The sequence below is a fragment of the Leuciscus leuciscus genome (assembly GCF_965113295.1).
Source record: "Leuciscus leuciscus genome assembly, chromosome: 12".
NCBI lineage: Eukaryota > Metazoa > Chordata > Actinopteri > Cypriniformes > Leuciscidae > Leuciscus > Leuciscus leuciscus.
The window spans coordinates 18,485,979-18,503,618 of record NC_138736.1 but is presented as its reverse complement, the minus strand read 5'-3'; the positions used below and the strand labels follow the sequence as shown (position 1 = coordinate 18,503,618).

General features: G+C 42.8%; 1 protein-coding gene across 1 annotated transcript in view; it reads right to left on the bottom strand.

The window, feature by feature from the left end:
* Positions 1-3,629: 3,629 nt before the first annotated feature.
* oprd1a (opioid receptor, delta 1a) overlaps positions 3,630-17,640 on the bottom strand; it is a 67,007-nt gene continuing 52,996 nt past the window's right edge. Inside the window, exons 2-3 of the mRNA XM_082186770.1 lie at positions 4,284-4,639; positions 3,630-4,162 (exon numbers count right to left, since the gene is read on the bottom strand). Coding sequence (XP_082042896.1) covers positions 3,633-4,162; positions 4,284-4,639 — 886 coding nt within the window. The 3' untranslated portion in view covers positions 3,630-3,632. The remainder of the gene's footprint in view (positions 4,163-4,283; positions 4,640-17,640) is intronic.

The following is a 17,640-nucleotide window of genomic DNA, read 5'->3' as shown; positions in this document are numbered from 1 at the left end:
GCTCAGTACAATTATCAGTATAATAAGAGTAAAACAAAAATCAAGACTCAGTGAGCTAGTACAACTAGAAAATATCCAGAGGCAAGTGGCGCTTTTCCACTGCATGGTACGGTACGGCTCGGTTCGGTACGGCACGCTTTGGCGCTTTTCCACTGCATGGTACGGTACGGCTCACTTATGACGCGTTTCCACTGCATGGTACGGTACGTTACGGCTCGCTTCGGCTCGCTTTAAATGGTACCACCTCTGTTGAGGTTCCAAGCGTACCGTACCGATACTAAAATGTGACGTGAAAACACTGCAGATCACTGATTGGTCAGACATAATCATCACTACCAGCGTTATTGTATTTACAACACGAGACACTAAACCCGCTAGATTTAAATAGCCAGTAGACAACAGCCAACGCTGTACTGCCTGTTTTAAAAGTATTTGCTTCAAAAAAATTGTATAAACTTCAAAAAAAGAAATGGCTGAATCGTGGTCAGTGGACGAGGTGCAGACGTTCCTCTCGTTGGTTGCCGAGGAGCGGATGGGGAAACACGGAATGAAAAATTCGCATTTAATATGATGATGTCATGGCAGTAGAGACGGCAACTATAACGATCAGTCCCACCCACTTTGAAGCGGTACTAACTGCAAAAACTGGAAAAGCAACCGAGCTAAAGCGAACCGAACCGTGCCGTACCGAGCCGAGTCGTACCACGCAGTGGAAAAGCGAAGCGAGCCGAACCGTTCCGCGCCGAGTAGAACCGTACCGAGCCGAACCGAGCCGTACCATGCAGTGGAAAAGCGCCAAAGGCTTCAAAAACACTTAGTCTTGAGTTGTGAGTCATCTAGTAGGCCTATGTTATTTTTGGTAAAGATCAAACTCAATCAATTTAGTCGACTAAATTACTAGGATGTATTGTGATTCAAATTCACCAAGCATTTATGTTCAATTAAAATGGCTGAACCATTTTTTGAAATATTGAATGGAAATGAACTAAAATGAACACACATTGCTAACAACAATGAAAGATCCAAAATAACAGAATGTACTTATCTATGCACATTCTCTTTTACTACACTTTTGACTTGACTGTACAGTGATTATAAAAAGCACTTTCAGCTTCTAAAGGAATATAAGCCATAACACTGATCAAATTGCTCATTGCATTCATTACACGTCAAAATGAAGACATTCAAAAATGATTGTAGGGTCCAATGGCTATGTCATGTTCCACTAATACTCAAAAAAGTCAGTAATATACTTAATGTATATCAGGAACTCCAGTGAAAAACAATACTTGCTTTGTGGACACAATAAATATTTAAAAGTGAAGCCAAGCCAATCTAATGGAGTTTTTGGCGTGACATTTAATGGATGATTTCTTTCAACAGTCTAAATGGTAATTTAGAGTTTCTCTTTAGTTTGGTTTACTCTTCGTTTAAAGTGTAAATTGCAGGTTAAATTTTTCACGAAGATAATGCAATGTGTTTATTAAACATAAAGATAAGAACCGCCCACCATTGTTTTTTATACCAAAATGCTGAATATAATATGAAAAGTTGGCACTTTTAACAGTGGTTTTAACCGCTCCCGCTCCCTTCCACTAGATGGGGCGTGACGTCATAAGAGGAACTCACTAGTAGAGTTACCGGCTTAGTCATAGCTATAGATGCCTTACATAACTACAGAAAAGTTGGTTGTATGTTTTATTTGATAAAAAAATTATGGATAAAATAACTCAGCTGTAAACATACTCGTGTGTGCTGACTTCAAGGGGACCGTGATCCTGCCTGAAATGAGAATAAGCTATTCGCAAAACAAACGGGTTCAGGCACGTCAGATCAGCCGGTCGCAGGTCGAGCTGTTCCACTAAACTCCAAAACGCGTTCACCTCACGGCAGCACATACTCTCCACTGCTGATTCAATTGGGTGGCATAGCCCACACAAACACAGTGATGGGGACATCGAGACATATTGTCTTTTCTGTCAATAAACATCGCTAATTAAATCGTGAGAAATAGCGTGGATTGAGGAAGGGTATTAGGCGATTGAGGCGTTTGAGGCGTCGATGAGACTAGCGATTGGTGCCTGTGCAGTGTGTGCATCTCTACAGCTCTGATTTGGACTGACACCATGTAAGTAAATAATGTCTTCAGTCGTTGTCCCTCCTTGCTATTCTACATGACGGCAAACTTTTGAAAAGACTGGCTTGTTCCCTTATATTATCCGGGTTAAGTTTGCACCAGGCTAGCCTAGACTAGCTCTAACGTAGCTACTCACCAGGACACCTGGCCAACCCTCCACTCATTCTCCTCACACCAAGCATTAATAAAATTGTAGGGCTGTGGTCCATAAATAATTTGATGGTTTCCCACATCCTCAGTCGTTCTCCAAATAGCCATAATACAGTAAGAATCTAGCAGAGTATGGGTTGCGAGTTCCTCTTATGACGTCATCACCAGTTACTGAAAAAACACGCTACCTTTGAAGAAACCCCAATAAATGTTATTTTAACGCATTTTAAGACAGAAATAATTAAATATATACATATAGAGCACTTTGATTTACACATTAATTGGCTGTGGTGGTTAACCTGCAACTTACACTTTAAGTAAACTTTATTGGAAATGTCCAGGAAACTGAAGAAATTTGCTATGTACACCCCTTTACTGTAAATAAAAAAAATGAATGACAAGTTTTGAAAATAAGTTTGTCTGAAGATGTGTTCATGGACAAAAGGAGTAAGTTGGAGAGTTGATGCAGAGTATCACAAGGTGGTCTTCAGCAATAATGGCTAATAATCGTTCAATATTATGTCCATCATTTATTTGTCCATATCACTATGAACAGGTTAAGACCATATACTCTCTGGTCTGCATGTCATATTTCTCAACCTTTCTCCATTCTGCTCCAATCTGACAGCTGTCTATTCTGGGGCAAGACATATTTTCCCATCATTTCTCCAGAGTTTCACTGGGGGCTAACAGACATTTGAGGAGAGTTTTACATCTATGTCCAATGTTTGTTTTATTTATTTTTTCCCCAAGGGTCTACAGTCCAATATCTCTGAAAGGTAGAGACAATGAAATATATAATCAACTGCTGAAAATACCTTTTCTTTTCAGCCAGGGTCCTCCAATTGGACCTCATCTCCACTGTTTGCTTTTGTAGGTTTCAGGTTTCATTTCTTGATGTGTCAGCAATTTATTTTCAGTCACAGAGAGTTTATTCATCTGTTGTTTACAGACTCCATTTCAACGCTTGGTCGTTCATTCACATTTGGGTCATGTTCTCAGTACCAGTGTGATTTCAGACCCTGAAGGTCCACCAGACTCTGAAAGTCTGATAATACTGATGTAATTTACCCTGTTTTGGACATAACATTGGGCTCAGAAGAGGCTCTGCATTGTGTATGCTAGTTATTTATTCCAAATAATACTGGAGCCAATCCACAATACAAAGTAATAAATGGTGCAGGAGAAGAGCTGCTCGACTCAGTCTCTCTGGTTACGTATTCTTCCCAGGGTGTAGGAAATTCTGTTGCTAGAATTCAGTAGTGGAGATTTGGGTGACCTCTGATTGAAGGTCCTGCTGAACTCTTCTGGACTGGGACCCCCGTGGGATCCTCTCCAGGCCTAGTCATACTGGCTTCTTTCCTGCTTCCGAAGGTGCACAAACTGACACTGGCTCCCTTGTAGCATTTCTTGCTCGGTTAAGACTATTCTGGGCAGCTCTGGTTCGGAAGGGTGGGCAAAAGTCTCGGAAGCATCTCTTGAAATTCTCATCCAAGAAAGCATAGAGGACAGGATTGAGGCTGCTGTTAGTATAGCCAAGTGCGATACACAGGTGCCAGCTGGCAATCACATAGGGGTTCTTTTGGTTGATGTCTACAAGTGTTTTGACAATGATGAAGATGTGGATGGGTGTCCAGCAGATAATGAAGGCAGCCACCACTACCAAAACCATTCGAGTGATTCGACGCATGTTTCTGTCCTTCTCCTTTGAGCCTGAGAGAATTCGTACACTTTTCAAACGTAGGATCATCAGACCATAGCAGATTGTGATGACTAGCACTGGTACCACAAATGCGAAGATAAACACACAAATCTTTGTCACTGTGTCCCAGTACCAGTCTGGATCAGGGAACTTCAGCATGCAGACAGTTGCACCTGTTATGGAATAAATGTAAACAGTTTTAATCAGATCTAGAAAGAAGGTGAACTTTGATTTTCTTGGTTATATCAAGACACATCATCCAGCAATTGTTTTGATATATAAATACATGCTGACCTTGGTTTGTCACTTTGGTAACTGCCATGATCATGATTGGCACTCCTACAGCGGAGGAGAGAATCCAGATGCACACGTTGATGATTTTGGCCTTGACCGGGGTACGAAACTCCAGTGCTCTCACAGGGTGGCACACGGCAATGTAACGGTCCACACTCATCATAGTGAGGGTGAAGATACTGGTAAACATGTTATAGTAGTCAATGGCTATGACCACTTTACATAGAAGCTCACCAAAGGGCCAGGTGTTCATTAGATACTTGGCGCTCTGGAATGGAAGTGTACTAGTGGCCAGTGCATCTGCCAGGGCCAAATTGAAGATGTAGATGTTGGTGGCAGTTTTTAGTTTGGTGTATCTGCAGAGACAGAATCGACAGAGCAGTTTGTTAGAAAACATTTATGGGTTGACTAATGTGGTCCTATACTTTTTGTCTATGTGGTTTATGTAAAGTGGCTAAAGGTGGTAGTTTTTTTCTAAAGTGTAGAACTTTAGAGGAATTTGATTAGAAATTTGGAAAATGTATTTAAGTGTCCTGTCCCCAAAACATTCATTCTTATTCTGCAAGACCTGCTGTTTTGAAACATCAGATCCCCTTTGGCCTTGATGACCATCTTAACTATACTAAGATGAACGAGATTAAAAGATCCATCAGGTGTACCTACAGGACTGAGGTGAGTGCACACTACAGGGAAAAGCTTCTACAAATAATGTTAAGGAAGTGTGGAGAGTAAAGAGAACCATCACTGGCCTGACTTTAAGTACCGGTAGACTTGGAGAGGGTGCTAATGAGCTCAGCTGATATATAAAAAAAAAAAATTCCTTCAGCAGATTTGTCCCTTTGATATCTGATCAGTTTTCCATGCACTACCTCTTCTTCTTCCTGTGATTCGATACCTGGAAACATCAACCATGCAACATCCAATCCCATCCCACTATTCATCATGTCTGTAATTGCCAGCTAGAAGAAAAGAGAGCTGAGTAAGTCCCACACATGCTAGAACAGTATTTTCAACACTGCCCCTGAAGGAACACCAATCATACACATTTTGGATTTCTCCCTTATCTGATCCATTAATTTCAGGTCTTGGGGAGTCCCTACTAATGAGCTAATGAGTTGAATAAGGTATGTCTGATTAGGATTCAAAAATATGTACTGTCAGTGTACTTCCAGGAACAGGGTTGGGAAATAGTAGGCTATGTTGTGTGGATGATGTGCTATCTAGCTCCATGGAGTACTGCATCATCTGTTTACTTTTTTATACCATGTAAAGTGCTCCAGCTATGAAAACTTTTGGTCCCAATGCCAAAGCTGAGGTGTCCCAGAAACCAGTTGCCCTAACTTCGCACATCATGAAGATGTTTGAGAGACTGCTTGTCAAATAACTCCGACCATTGGTTGCACACAGTGGTTAAAGTGGGATTTGGCAGGTGGAGGAACCCTCACATTTTGTGTAGGTGCAACAGGGAAGAATTACTCACTGTGGGACAATATATTGAGTATAGCAATACTTTATGGGACAAGAGTGTCACTGTGGCACCAACTATCAAAATACTTATTTTCTTGATATTTTAATGGTTTTATTTTGATACATCTACATCTAGCTACACTGATATGATGATGACGATACTATGTTAAAATTTACTGGGCTGAAAATGGACTGGGACAAAAATTCAGCCCTGGCACTGTAGCCACACCAGCCCACATTACCATCCACAGCCCACCATCCGGCCACAGACACGGGCATTCAAATGTGAGGTAGTTAGGGGTGTTCGGGGGCATTAAAGAAATAGCTTTAAAACCATGTCAGTGGGCATTAGATTATTTGTCAATAGGCTACTTGCTCTCTCCTCATCTTCATCTTTCTTTTTCTCTGTCTCCTTATCCTGCCCTATTTCTTCCCCTCCTAAAGCTGAACTTTGACTGATAGTCTTTTAATTGTCGTCTGTGTCAGTGAAGAAAGTAAACATATAGGCTCAACTGATATTTATATGTTTTTATGAATCATTTTCTTAGACAAGTTAATTTACTCAAGGCTAAGTCAGTATTGCCAAAAGGAACCTTCTACAAGCTTTGGAATTTGAAAACGTCTGTTAAATGTTAAAAGTAATTTTAAATAATACAAATTAAAGGCTACGTTTACCGAAGTTGGCAGACGTTCCCTTAAGCATTGTGCGCTGTGGAAACGCGTCAAAACATTCTCATGTATAAATATGCAGCATTAACGCACGTAGGGGATTTTGAATTAATATTTAATGTCGATATACAATGGTTACATAATGTTAAAACTAATCCTGCTATTGATATCTTTGTAAGACTGCCGACCCTATAGAACAGTGGAAAGGGCAAACAAATGTCCGGCGAACATCGACCCTAAAACTGACTTTACCGCGCTCAACCACCGTGAGTGCATTTCACGCATAATCACTGGCGTTCAGCGGGGAGGAGAGGAAGGACTTTGTCTGCATGCGTGAACCGGCGTAGATGCACTCAAATCAGACAGGAGAACCATGACTGAGAACATAACGTCGGGAAGCGTGTTTGCCTACCATCAATAGCCTACCATTGCGCTATCATTGATATTAATGAATCTATTTATTTATTCATTTATCTGAGGTGCCGTAACGCAGTTCCGGACCGTTCCGGCCCACTTTAACCCCTGGTTGCACACCATCTGAATGATGTTATAATCTTTTTGACTTGTTTGACCTTTAAGTGTTTTTAGCACTATCACACCCCACTGAATTGAAAACCCCAACAGATTCCCAGATCATCTACCTAGATCATTTCAGTAATATGCAAGACTGTGTCACCGATCCTGTCTCCAGTTTTGTTTACCCTTTCAGAGCTCGAAATTAACTTTTTTACTTGGTAGCACTGGTGCTCCCAACTTCAAAAAGTTAGGAGCACCAGCAAAAATGTAGGAGCACCTACTAAATTTGACGTTTAGCTCTGCCAGTAGAGCGGAACGACCGGCAGCATCCTGGCAATTAAAAACCTCAATAATCGAACCTGATGAACCTGATTTGTTTGCCACACACTTGTCCATGCATTTTTTTGTGCTTGGCACTCTCTCCGTGTTTAACCAAGCTCTCGCGCTTATAATGTATTGATTCAGTTTCGAATGCTGTGTTACCTGCAAAACTCTGTCCCACAGGCTTTACAGTGAACGCAATGCATTGAACCATCACCATTGCAGAGCCACTCGAAATCTTTTAGCCACTCTCTCCGAAAGCTGTACGATTTCTTTTCAGCTGGTGGCTCCACATTAACCACATCACCAACTCCAGGATTATTTGTGACTTCAAAAATCTCGGAATGCTCCACGTGAAACTTCAGTCTTCTGACCTTTTACCATCGTGTCAATTCTCAATTGATTTCGATTAATATGCGCGAGGGAGGGAGAGCAAGACAGTTTGAAGACGGTGAGAAGTACGCGCTCTCTCTCTCTCTCTCTCTCTCTCTCTCTCTCTCTCTCTCTCTCTTCGTTCTTTCAGTAACAACACCCCCTGTCACAAGCGCAGCAGTCAGTCATCTATCACTCACCGATCATATAAGACTTTGGCGGCGGGATCAAAATTTGCTTTGGTGGCCGCCAAAAAAAAATTCAATAGAATGATGGTCCGGCCACCGCGTATCAGCGCACAAAAGGTACACACTGTGCAGTCATTTGTAGAGAAATGAAAACAGCCATCGCACCACAACCATTATTTGCACTTGCACAAATGCTCCCAAATATATTTTTAGGTTGCACAGATTAAATTTCGGGAGCGCAATTTCGAGCCTTGTCTTTACACATCAGACTTGTACTATGACAGCAGTCCATACCGGTGTTACAGTTTAACTGGTGACCATGTTAAGTTGTGACTTTACACCAGATGTTTCTTATTACATGATGTTGGTATCATTGTAAAGATAAACCATAAGTGATGTAATTACCTGTAATGGTAGAAGTATGTTTAACAACAACAACAACAAAACAAAACACTTATAAAGTCATCCTTGTTTCGGGATTCAAAATCGTCCGTCAAAATACAATCAACGCATTGTTGGAGCATCCTATTGAGTTCAGAAATGGATCTTGATCTTCAAATAAGCTTTCCTGTAGCCTAATTTTCATGATGCTGATGTGTCCATGTTATAGTTTTTCACAATTGCTAAGACAGATTTCTTGAAACCTTCACCCATTTTCTCACAACATTAACCTATTCCACTCTAACGCCCGTTTCACACATACTCCGTGTGTAGTGCTTATGCGGTGCATGTTGCGGTGCGTATGCGGTGCAGGAGCAGCACGCGCTATAGTGCTTTCACATATTCTGCGTTTGCAGTGCGTAACTGATCCGCGGCTGTACCACAAACACATACTCACTATTTGTATTTCAAATCCAGAAGTTATCAGCAACTATTATTTAAAAAAAGTTTTGTCAGCATTGCGATTCTCTTTGTACACATATACACTCTTTAATAGACGTATTCACGTTTAAACACAATTTAAACAACGTATTATTCAATGCATTACTTATATATAATTATATATTAAGTAGATCAAGCAAGTGGTCAAATATTTAACCATGTACTTATATTAAAATCGCAAACATTTTAAATTAAAACTTAAAATTGACAAAAACAGCCGACTCTCATGCCTTTTCTTTTGCATTTAAATTTGAATACAATAAATATTGCATGTCACAAAGAATTGTTTTTCCACCTCCACGAATGAGACAAGTGTTGTTCATTATGTCGCCTTGTTGAGGTAAATTGTAGTTTTCCTTGCTTTACCTCGGTCTTAAAGGAGAAGTTCACTTTTAAAAAAACTTTTGCTGATAATTTACTCACCCCCATGTCATCCAAGATGTCCATGTCTTTCTTTCTTCAGTCGAAAAGAAATTAAGGTTTTTGATGAAAACATTCCAGGATTTTTTCACATATTATGGATTCCATTGGGACCCAAACGGTTCAAGGTCCAAATGACAGTTTCATTGCCGCTTCAAAGGGCTTTAAACGATACCAGACGATGAATAAGGGTCTTATCTAGCGAAACGATCGGTCATTTCAAAAATAAAATAAAAAGTTGACGTTTTATAAGCACAAATGTTCGGCTTGCTCTGTTCTGTGATGCGCGTTCGTGACGTCACGTAATACGCAATTACGTTGAAAAGGTCACGCTTGAAAAATTGAAGAAAATGTTCTTTTTGGCTTTTTAATATTAAAACACTCAGGATGCGCACACGAAATGGGCATTTTAAACGATAAACTGACACAAATACATTTGAAAATGTTTATATGGTCCTCCTTCCGCACATTTGTAAACACATCAAACTTGACCTTTTCAACGTAATTGCGTATTACGTGACGTCACGAACGCGCATCACAGAACAGAGCAAGGCGAACATTTGTGCTTATAAAACGTCAACTTTTTATTTTATTTTTGAAATGACCGATCGTTTCGCTAGATAAGACCCTTATTCATCGTCTGGTATCGTTTAAAGCCCTTTGAAGCGGCAATGAAACTGTCATTTGGACCTTGAACCGTTTGGGTCCCAATGGAATCCATAATATGTGGAAAAATCCTGGAATGTTTTCATCAAAAACCTTAATTTCTTTTCGACTGAAGAAAGAAAGACATGGACATCTTGGATGACATGGGGGTGAGTAAATTATCAGCAAAAGTTTTTTCAAAAGTGAACTTCTCCTTTAAAGTAAAAAAGATGAAAAAAAAATAGTACTTAATTAAATACATTTATGGTGAGATTACTACATTTTATTTAATTAAACGCATTTATGGTGAAATTACTACATTTTCAGGTCAATCTGTGTTCATTTTTACCACGAAACATGCGCTGTCACTTTAATTCAGCGTTTGCAGCACAGCAAAAATAGACTCGGTGCGGAAACGATCGCTGCACTGCTGTATACACACCGCAACTGGAACGGATCGACGGACTGCAACCGCGTGCAGTGTGAAGGCTCTAACCTGTAAACATGGGTACAGATAAAAATACGAACCACATACGCACTGCAAACGGAGTATGTGTGAAACGGGCGTAAGGCATATTTTGGAATTCCGCCTGAATTTAACACACCCAAGTTTAAATATTCACCCTACACACATACAGTCTATGAAATTTAAAAAAACTGGTGTCATTGTACAGAAAACCCTTCAAATGTACTAATTCAGATTGCAAAACTTCATAAATAGCATTGTATGTGTTTAAAATATTACGCTAAACCAAAAAAATAGGCAATTTTTATACATTTTCCCCCCAGAATCCTGTCTTTGAAAGTCTGTGATTCAGGTTTTGCTCTGGGGACCTGCTGTTTGACTACACTATGTGACAGTATCAACCAGAAAAAAAGAAAGAAAAAAATTCTCTATCACATTCTGAGCAAGAGTTATTCAAATGTAACCGAAGGGAGGCAGTGTGTCATTTTTAGCGCCTATACTGTATGTGTCCTTTGGTAGCCTGATGTCGTCATACTCAGATTCTAGTCAGAATATGAATCTGATACTGCTCCATTGGGCTGTGATTATGGGGCGTGTTTCAACCGAACCAGGAAAGAAAATGCCTCTGCACTTAATTGGATAGACCTACAACCAATCACAGCAACGGAGTAAGTGACGTATGTTCTTCATTCATCTTTCCGATCGACAAATGCCTCGATCGTGGTTCTCTGTTCCTCTTTTAAAATGAATGCGCTGTCGATATCTTCTATACCAGACGCGATGGCGGAATCTACACATGATGTTTCATAAACAAAGTTCGGGAGGAGCACATTCAAATATCAATCCAATCAACTTGTCATCAAACAATTTCCATGTCTACCCTATCAGCATGAGAGGAAGCATATATTTATTAACTCTGTCAACTCACCTAATATTCCTTGACAATTTTCAGCATCCCTCCACTCACTCTTGGCTTGTTCTTCCACAGCCAGGAATACGGAGGGAGTACTTTGGGTTCGGGCCGAATATTGAGCCCGGAGCCCTCTCCTCAGACAGCACGCCAAATATGCATTTATTCTATCTGACTTATTTGTAAGTGTGAACTTGTGAAATCTCAATTCTCCAGCTGCAGTCATCTTTGTTGTAAACGAATTCAACCCAAGCGCTCTTTGGTGATGTGGATGATTACATTACTGTTGATCATCTGTCCATCATTTTATAAAGCCCGCCCTGACAATTTGATTGGTCCAAACAGCTCTGGTTCGAGCATAATGGCTCCACAACGGATCAATGGTGCATTCAAGTCCTCCTGGGTAGTTTGTATTTACTAGGTGGGAAGTCGTGTTTACGATGGCTGGTGCGTTCAAGTCACTTTCCTCGGAGTAAGATGGCGGAGTACTTCTCTTAATTAATTACACAATAATACAGTTGTCACGGAGAGTGATGAAGCAGACAGGTGAGTATAATGTAACTGAAGATTATTATGAACAGAAGCACGGAAACCAGCAGATGTAAATGGTGAGTTGAACACAATGAAGATAGTCGAATGGAACTTAGCTGATGAATAACAGCATTGTCCTTCACAGGTAGAGAACGGAACGAGGCTGATGGCAGACGTGGATGAGAGTCACTGACGATGATAGCAGGTTCGTGGAATGGGATCGGAAGACGAGGATGGCAGGTAAGTGGAACAGGTAAGGATCGAGGTAGAGTCTGTGTGTCCATGGAAAGACGAGATCAGACAATGAAGAGTGGTGCAAGTGAACATATATAGTGAACAGGTGACGAGGTACAGGTGTGGTGATTAGTAATCAGGGGAGAGTGAACGAGTGGGTGGAGTCTGTAGATCTGGTGGAGCCGTGACAGTACCCCCTCCTCCATGGGCGGCTCCTGACGACTGGGTGAAAAGAGGATGACGACGGCGACGAGGTCTACCATGACCCCTGGGAGCTGGACGATTTGGGTGCTCAGTGTGGAATTGGGTAAGGATTGCTGGATCGAGGATATCGTCACGAGCAACCCAGGATTGTTCTTCTGGTCCGAAGTCCTCCCAGTCGACAATATACTCTAATCTGGCACCTCGTCATCGTGAGTCCAGAATGTCTTGAACCCGGAAGATAGGCTCCTCTTCGGCAAGGTTGGGAGGAGGAGGTACGTCGGCATCACCAGGATCTGTGGGTGGGGGAGAGACAGGTTCAGTGTGAGGTTTCAGGAGTGACACATGGAAGGAAGGTGAGATACTAAAGTGAGGTGGTAAGTTGAGTCTATAGGTAACTTCATTGATCTGCCTCTGGACGGTGAACGGTCCAATGTATCGAGGACTCAGCTTACGGCAGGGCAGGCGAAGACAGATGTCCCGTGTAGAGAGCCATACTTCCTGGTTGATACAGTGGAGTGGAGGTGTGACGACGATCAGCTTGAGTTTTGTGTCTCCGCACTGCTCGTTGGAGATGCACGTGAGCTGAGTCCCATACCCTCTCGCTCTGCTCAAAGAGTGGTTGACACGGTTGATGATGCTGTGGGTAGACCAGGCATAGGTATCAACTTGCAGACCTTGGAGAAACGATCCACAACGACGAAGATACAGGTGTAGTTCTTCGACTTCGGCAGATCAGTCATAAAATCGATACCGATGTGAGACCAGGGTCGACGAGGAATCGGTAGAGGAACCAGTTTACCCTCCGCAAGTCTTTTCGGGGTGTTGGTAACGGCGCAGAATGAGCAACCCTTGACGTATCGGGAGACATCCTGAGGCATGGAGGGCCACCAGTAGCGTTGACGTAGGAGCGAGAGGGTACGCCTACTACCTGGGTGTCCAGAACCCGGAGATGTGTGGGCTGAGTCCAGAAGGGCCAAACGAAGAGGAGGTGGAACGTAAATGAGCCCTTCTGGACCTCTCGGTGGAGCAGGGTTAATACGGTTTTCTTGAGAGATCTGTTCATATATATCCCAAGTGATGGGACTGATGAACATGGCTGGAGGGAGAATAGGTTCTGGAAGGGTTTCGTCTGGAGTAGTTTGGTGAAGACGGGAAAGGGCATCGGCTTTGCAGTTCTTGATTCCAGGGCGGTAGGTTACGATGAAGTTGAACCGTGTGAAGAACAATGCCCATCAGGCTTGACGGGGATTCAGTCTTTTAGCCTCTCTGAGGTACTCCAGATTACGGTGATAACTTCAAATTGGTGAATGGCTCCCTCCAGCCAATGTCTCCATTCTTCTAGGGCCAGTTTGATAGCGAGCAGTTCTCTATTCCCGATGTCGTAGTTCTGCTCTGCTGAGGACAGCTTCCTAGAGTAGAAGGCACATGGATGGAGTTTAGGAGGGTCACTCTGCCGCTGAGAAAGAACCGCTCCGACCCCGGTAGAAGAGGCATCTACTTCGACGATGAAGGGAAGGTCAGGATTGGGATGGACCAGGATCGGAGCGGTCTGGAAGGTGTCCTTCAGCCGTTGAAAGGATTCTGAGGCTTCAGAGTTGAAGGACAGTTGTTTACTGAAGACATCCTGGAACGCCCGGTATTCTGACGGAATTTCAACCTTGTGAGTTATGTCTGGACTTTCCACGGAGGTGGAGTGGATGAAGAGTTGCCAGGAATTCTTTGAACAGAGGATAGACAGGATACAAAACACTCATCACTCCATTGGAGTATCTCACCGGATCTCCAGTCGATGTGTGGTTGGTGTTGAATCATCCACGGGCGTCCCAGGATGAGATCTGCCGGATTCCTCCAGCACCATAAAGGTAATGTCCTCCGTGGGTAAACATCCAATGCGGAGCATCAGGGTAGGTAAGAAGTGATGAATGCGACCCCTTCCCAGTGGCTTTCCTTGAATGTTGTGGATGCGAAGATTTTGGGAACATCGTTTCTTGGGTGCATTTAGTTTCTGAAGGAGTTGGGTGGAGATGAAGTTCCCCGCTGAACCGGAGTCGATGAGGGCTTGCGCTGAGACACATATATCAGAGGTTGGAACATAAACTGTGGTACGAGATAGGGTTTCTACTCTTGGAGGAAGTTGAATTGTACTCACCGCCGGGCGCTGGGGTCGCACAGGACAGACGTTGATAACATGATCTTCTTTACCACAGTACAGGCATAAACGATGTTGGATTCTGCGTTGACGCTCCGCTTGGGTCAGGTGATAACTGTGGATTTGCATGGGTTCTGTGCTGGAGGAATGACAGATGGTGTCGTGGGCGGAGGACATGCAGCGGAGGAAGAACTAACGCAGGCGGTTAGGCGTGGATAGACGCGGATGGTCTTCTGTATGAAACTCTCCAATCCCATCGAGTCATCATAAGCCGCGTTTCCACCGCAGGAACTTTCCCCAGGAACTAGGAACTTTGGGCTGGTACTCGATGTGTTTACACCGCAGGAACCAGGGTCTAAATGAAGTTCCGGGTAAATATTTCCCCCTCCGATAGTCCCTGCTCATGAGGTAGTACTTTTTCAAAGTTCAGGAACTTTCAGGGGTGGGACCTGTGCGCTGCACAAGCTGATTGGTTGTGTTCACGCCGCATTTTGGTTGGATGACACCACGCAGCATTTATTTATTTTTAACCTCCCTTTTTAAAAAATCTATTGCGGTTCGTGTCGTGGCTTCATGCAGTAAGAGATGTCTGTCTGCAAATATGGAATTTAATTAAAAAAAAACTGGTGGACTGGCGACGAGTTTCAGGCTTTATTAAGGGTATTTGTGGAAGAGGAAACTTTCTGCGCGTTCGTCCCAGCCATCTCACGGTCAATGTCCGCAATAGCTGATAACATACAAATTTTATATCTAACGTTAGCATTACGAGCTTACTGAACACGCTTTATCAGTGCTCGTCTCTTTTCTGACACAGCTTTTATTATTAAGTCATTATGTTTACACATTGTCATCTATTGCAAGGCACTCCAAACCATGTTACAAATTTACTATAACAGGATTGAAATAGCGCTTTGAGGTTAGTAACAAACAACTATTTACAAGACTGTCACTATTTATGATTGATAGACGGGGTTCAGGCTTTTTTTTAAGCGTATTTGCGAAAGAGGAAATTTTTGCGCGTTCGTCCCAGGCGTCTCACAATAACTGATAACATACGTTGTCTAATTTTATACGCATACGAGCTTTCTGAACACGCTTTAGTATCAGTGCTCGTCTATTTTGTTTTGTTAATTACCTCGTTAGTAAACCAATACATAACTGCAGCACAGTTTGAATCTCCTCCATACTTAAATGTGGCGCTCAAAACTGATTACTGTCCGTCGCAGACTGGGAGGAGCAGTTGCGCGCAGTTTACCTTCCCGGTACTTTAGACCGCGGTGTAAACGCAGAAAGCAACCGGTCTGGGGCAAAAAAAGTTCCTGGGAAAAAAGTTCCTGGGACAAATTGTTCCGGGTAATGTCGGTGGAAAAGCGGCTATACACAACCATGAGTTGACGGATGTCAGCGTTAAGTAGACTTGTAGTCAAGACCGCCTAAACCGAGACCAAGACACTACCAAGACCAGAGGGTATCGAGACCAAGACAAGACCAAGACCAAGACCAAGACAGACCAAGTCAAGACCAAGACCAAGTCGAGACCAAGACCGAGACCAAGTCGAGACCGGAGGGGGAAAAAAACAGACTAGTGTTGAAGCTAAGCAACTTGTATGAATTCAAGAACAGCAGCATGTTCTTAGTGGGTTCCACTGGGTCCCTAGTGGGTTCAGCCGCAGTTTACATTCAATACATATTAGACGGTATTACTTCAACTACACAGGCAGAACAATACAGAGACAGACCATGTCATGTGTGTGACTGTGAGCTCACTGTAAATGTTTTTGCAGACTGGGTGAGATCAACTATGTGTAGCAATTGCATGACGGCTGTTACTGCACTATTAGAGGATTGAGTCTCCCTTAACTTTTGTGTACTGTTGAGGACTGACATGACTGGTACTGACTGGTTCATCTGACAAAACATCAAACACCTCCAACACCATCTTGCTCCTCCAACAACTGCCTAAAGAATGAGAAATGTAACCAATTGAAATTATACTTAATGTGTAGATGAAATTGTAACATCAAATGAAAGATACACAATTATAAACTTGGATTAGGCCTAATGTTTAATCAACACAACGGAGATATGCATATGATATTTAAAAGACCATTTATTTAGTCTAACACCATCTTAAATACAATACTGTAATCAAACAACACACACACACACAGATATCAAAGTCACAAATTCATCTAAGCAAATTAATGCCTATCTCTGCCGATTTCGGAGTCTCCAAATGAATCCATTCTGCAACTTTTAAATACATAATTCAATTTTTTAAAACGAAATTATAGGCTTAAATGCAGGATCCGCAAGTTGGTCGTTTTGTCGCTATGGTGACACACACACACACACACACACACACACACACACACACACACACACACACGCCGTTGGCGGTGCGCTCAAAGTCATCTGTCAGTTGTGCAGTTACCCCAAATCTCCTGAATGAAGTTAAAACCCATCATGTCACTGATATGTGTTTTTTAAATTAAGTGATCAAAGTGCTCGTTGCCACCACGATCAGTGGCGCGGATAAAGTGTTTTCTGGTGTGGCTCGCGCACATGCCGCACTTTCACTCGGACGCGCGCTTCAATCCGTTCCGTTGCGGATAATAATGTTGCATTATCGAACGTTGTGTCGTCGTGGATATTGTAGTATTGTATCGCTAAATTCCCCGACCACTATGTCGGTCTGAGACAGCGAGACCTAGACAAGACCGAGAAGTCCGAGACCAAGACAAGACCAAGACCAAAGACCGTCAAGGCCGTGACAAGACCGAGACCACGTAAAAGTGGTCTCGAGACCAAGACCGGTCTCGAGACATACATCACTAGCGTTAAGACCATGGCGAAAAGCAGTGAGTAGGGTGGTCTCATTCCACCCCCTAGATGCCGCCAAGGTGCGAAACTGTAAGGCACAGGAACAGACTGAGTGTTTACCTTGACGTAGATTGAATAGTTGATCGTGGATGGAGAGTTCCGAAGCAGTCTGACCGAACACCTCTTTGAAATGACTGATGAAGTTGTTGAGCGGTTTAGTTACTTGGGCGTTGGAATTCCACAGTGATTGTGCCCACTGGAATGCGCGGCCAGACAGCAAGGATATGAAAAAAAAAAAATCGGGCAGAATCGCTGGGAAATTGATGAGCCTGCATTTCGAAATACAGGGAGCACTGTAGAAAGAATCCGCTGCAGTCCTCCGCCTCACCGGTGAATGTCGCTGGTCGGGCCATGGGACTATCAGAGGCAGCGGATGGTACAGGTGATGATGGAAGAAGAGATGGGTGAGCAGCGTGATGAACATCGGCGGGAAGGGAAGGTGGATTATCCGGAGAAGGTGGCGGAAGTGATAATCTGACTGCGTGAACCAACTCAGCAAA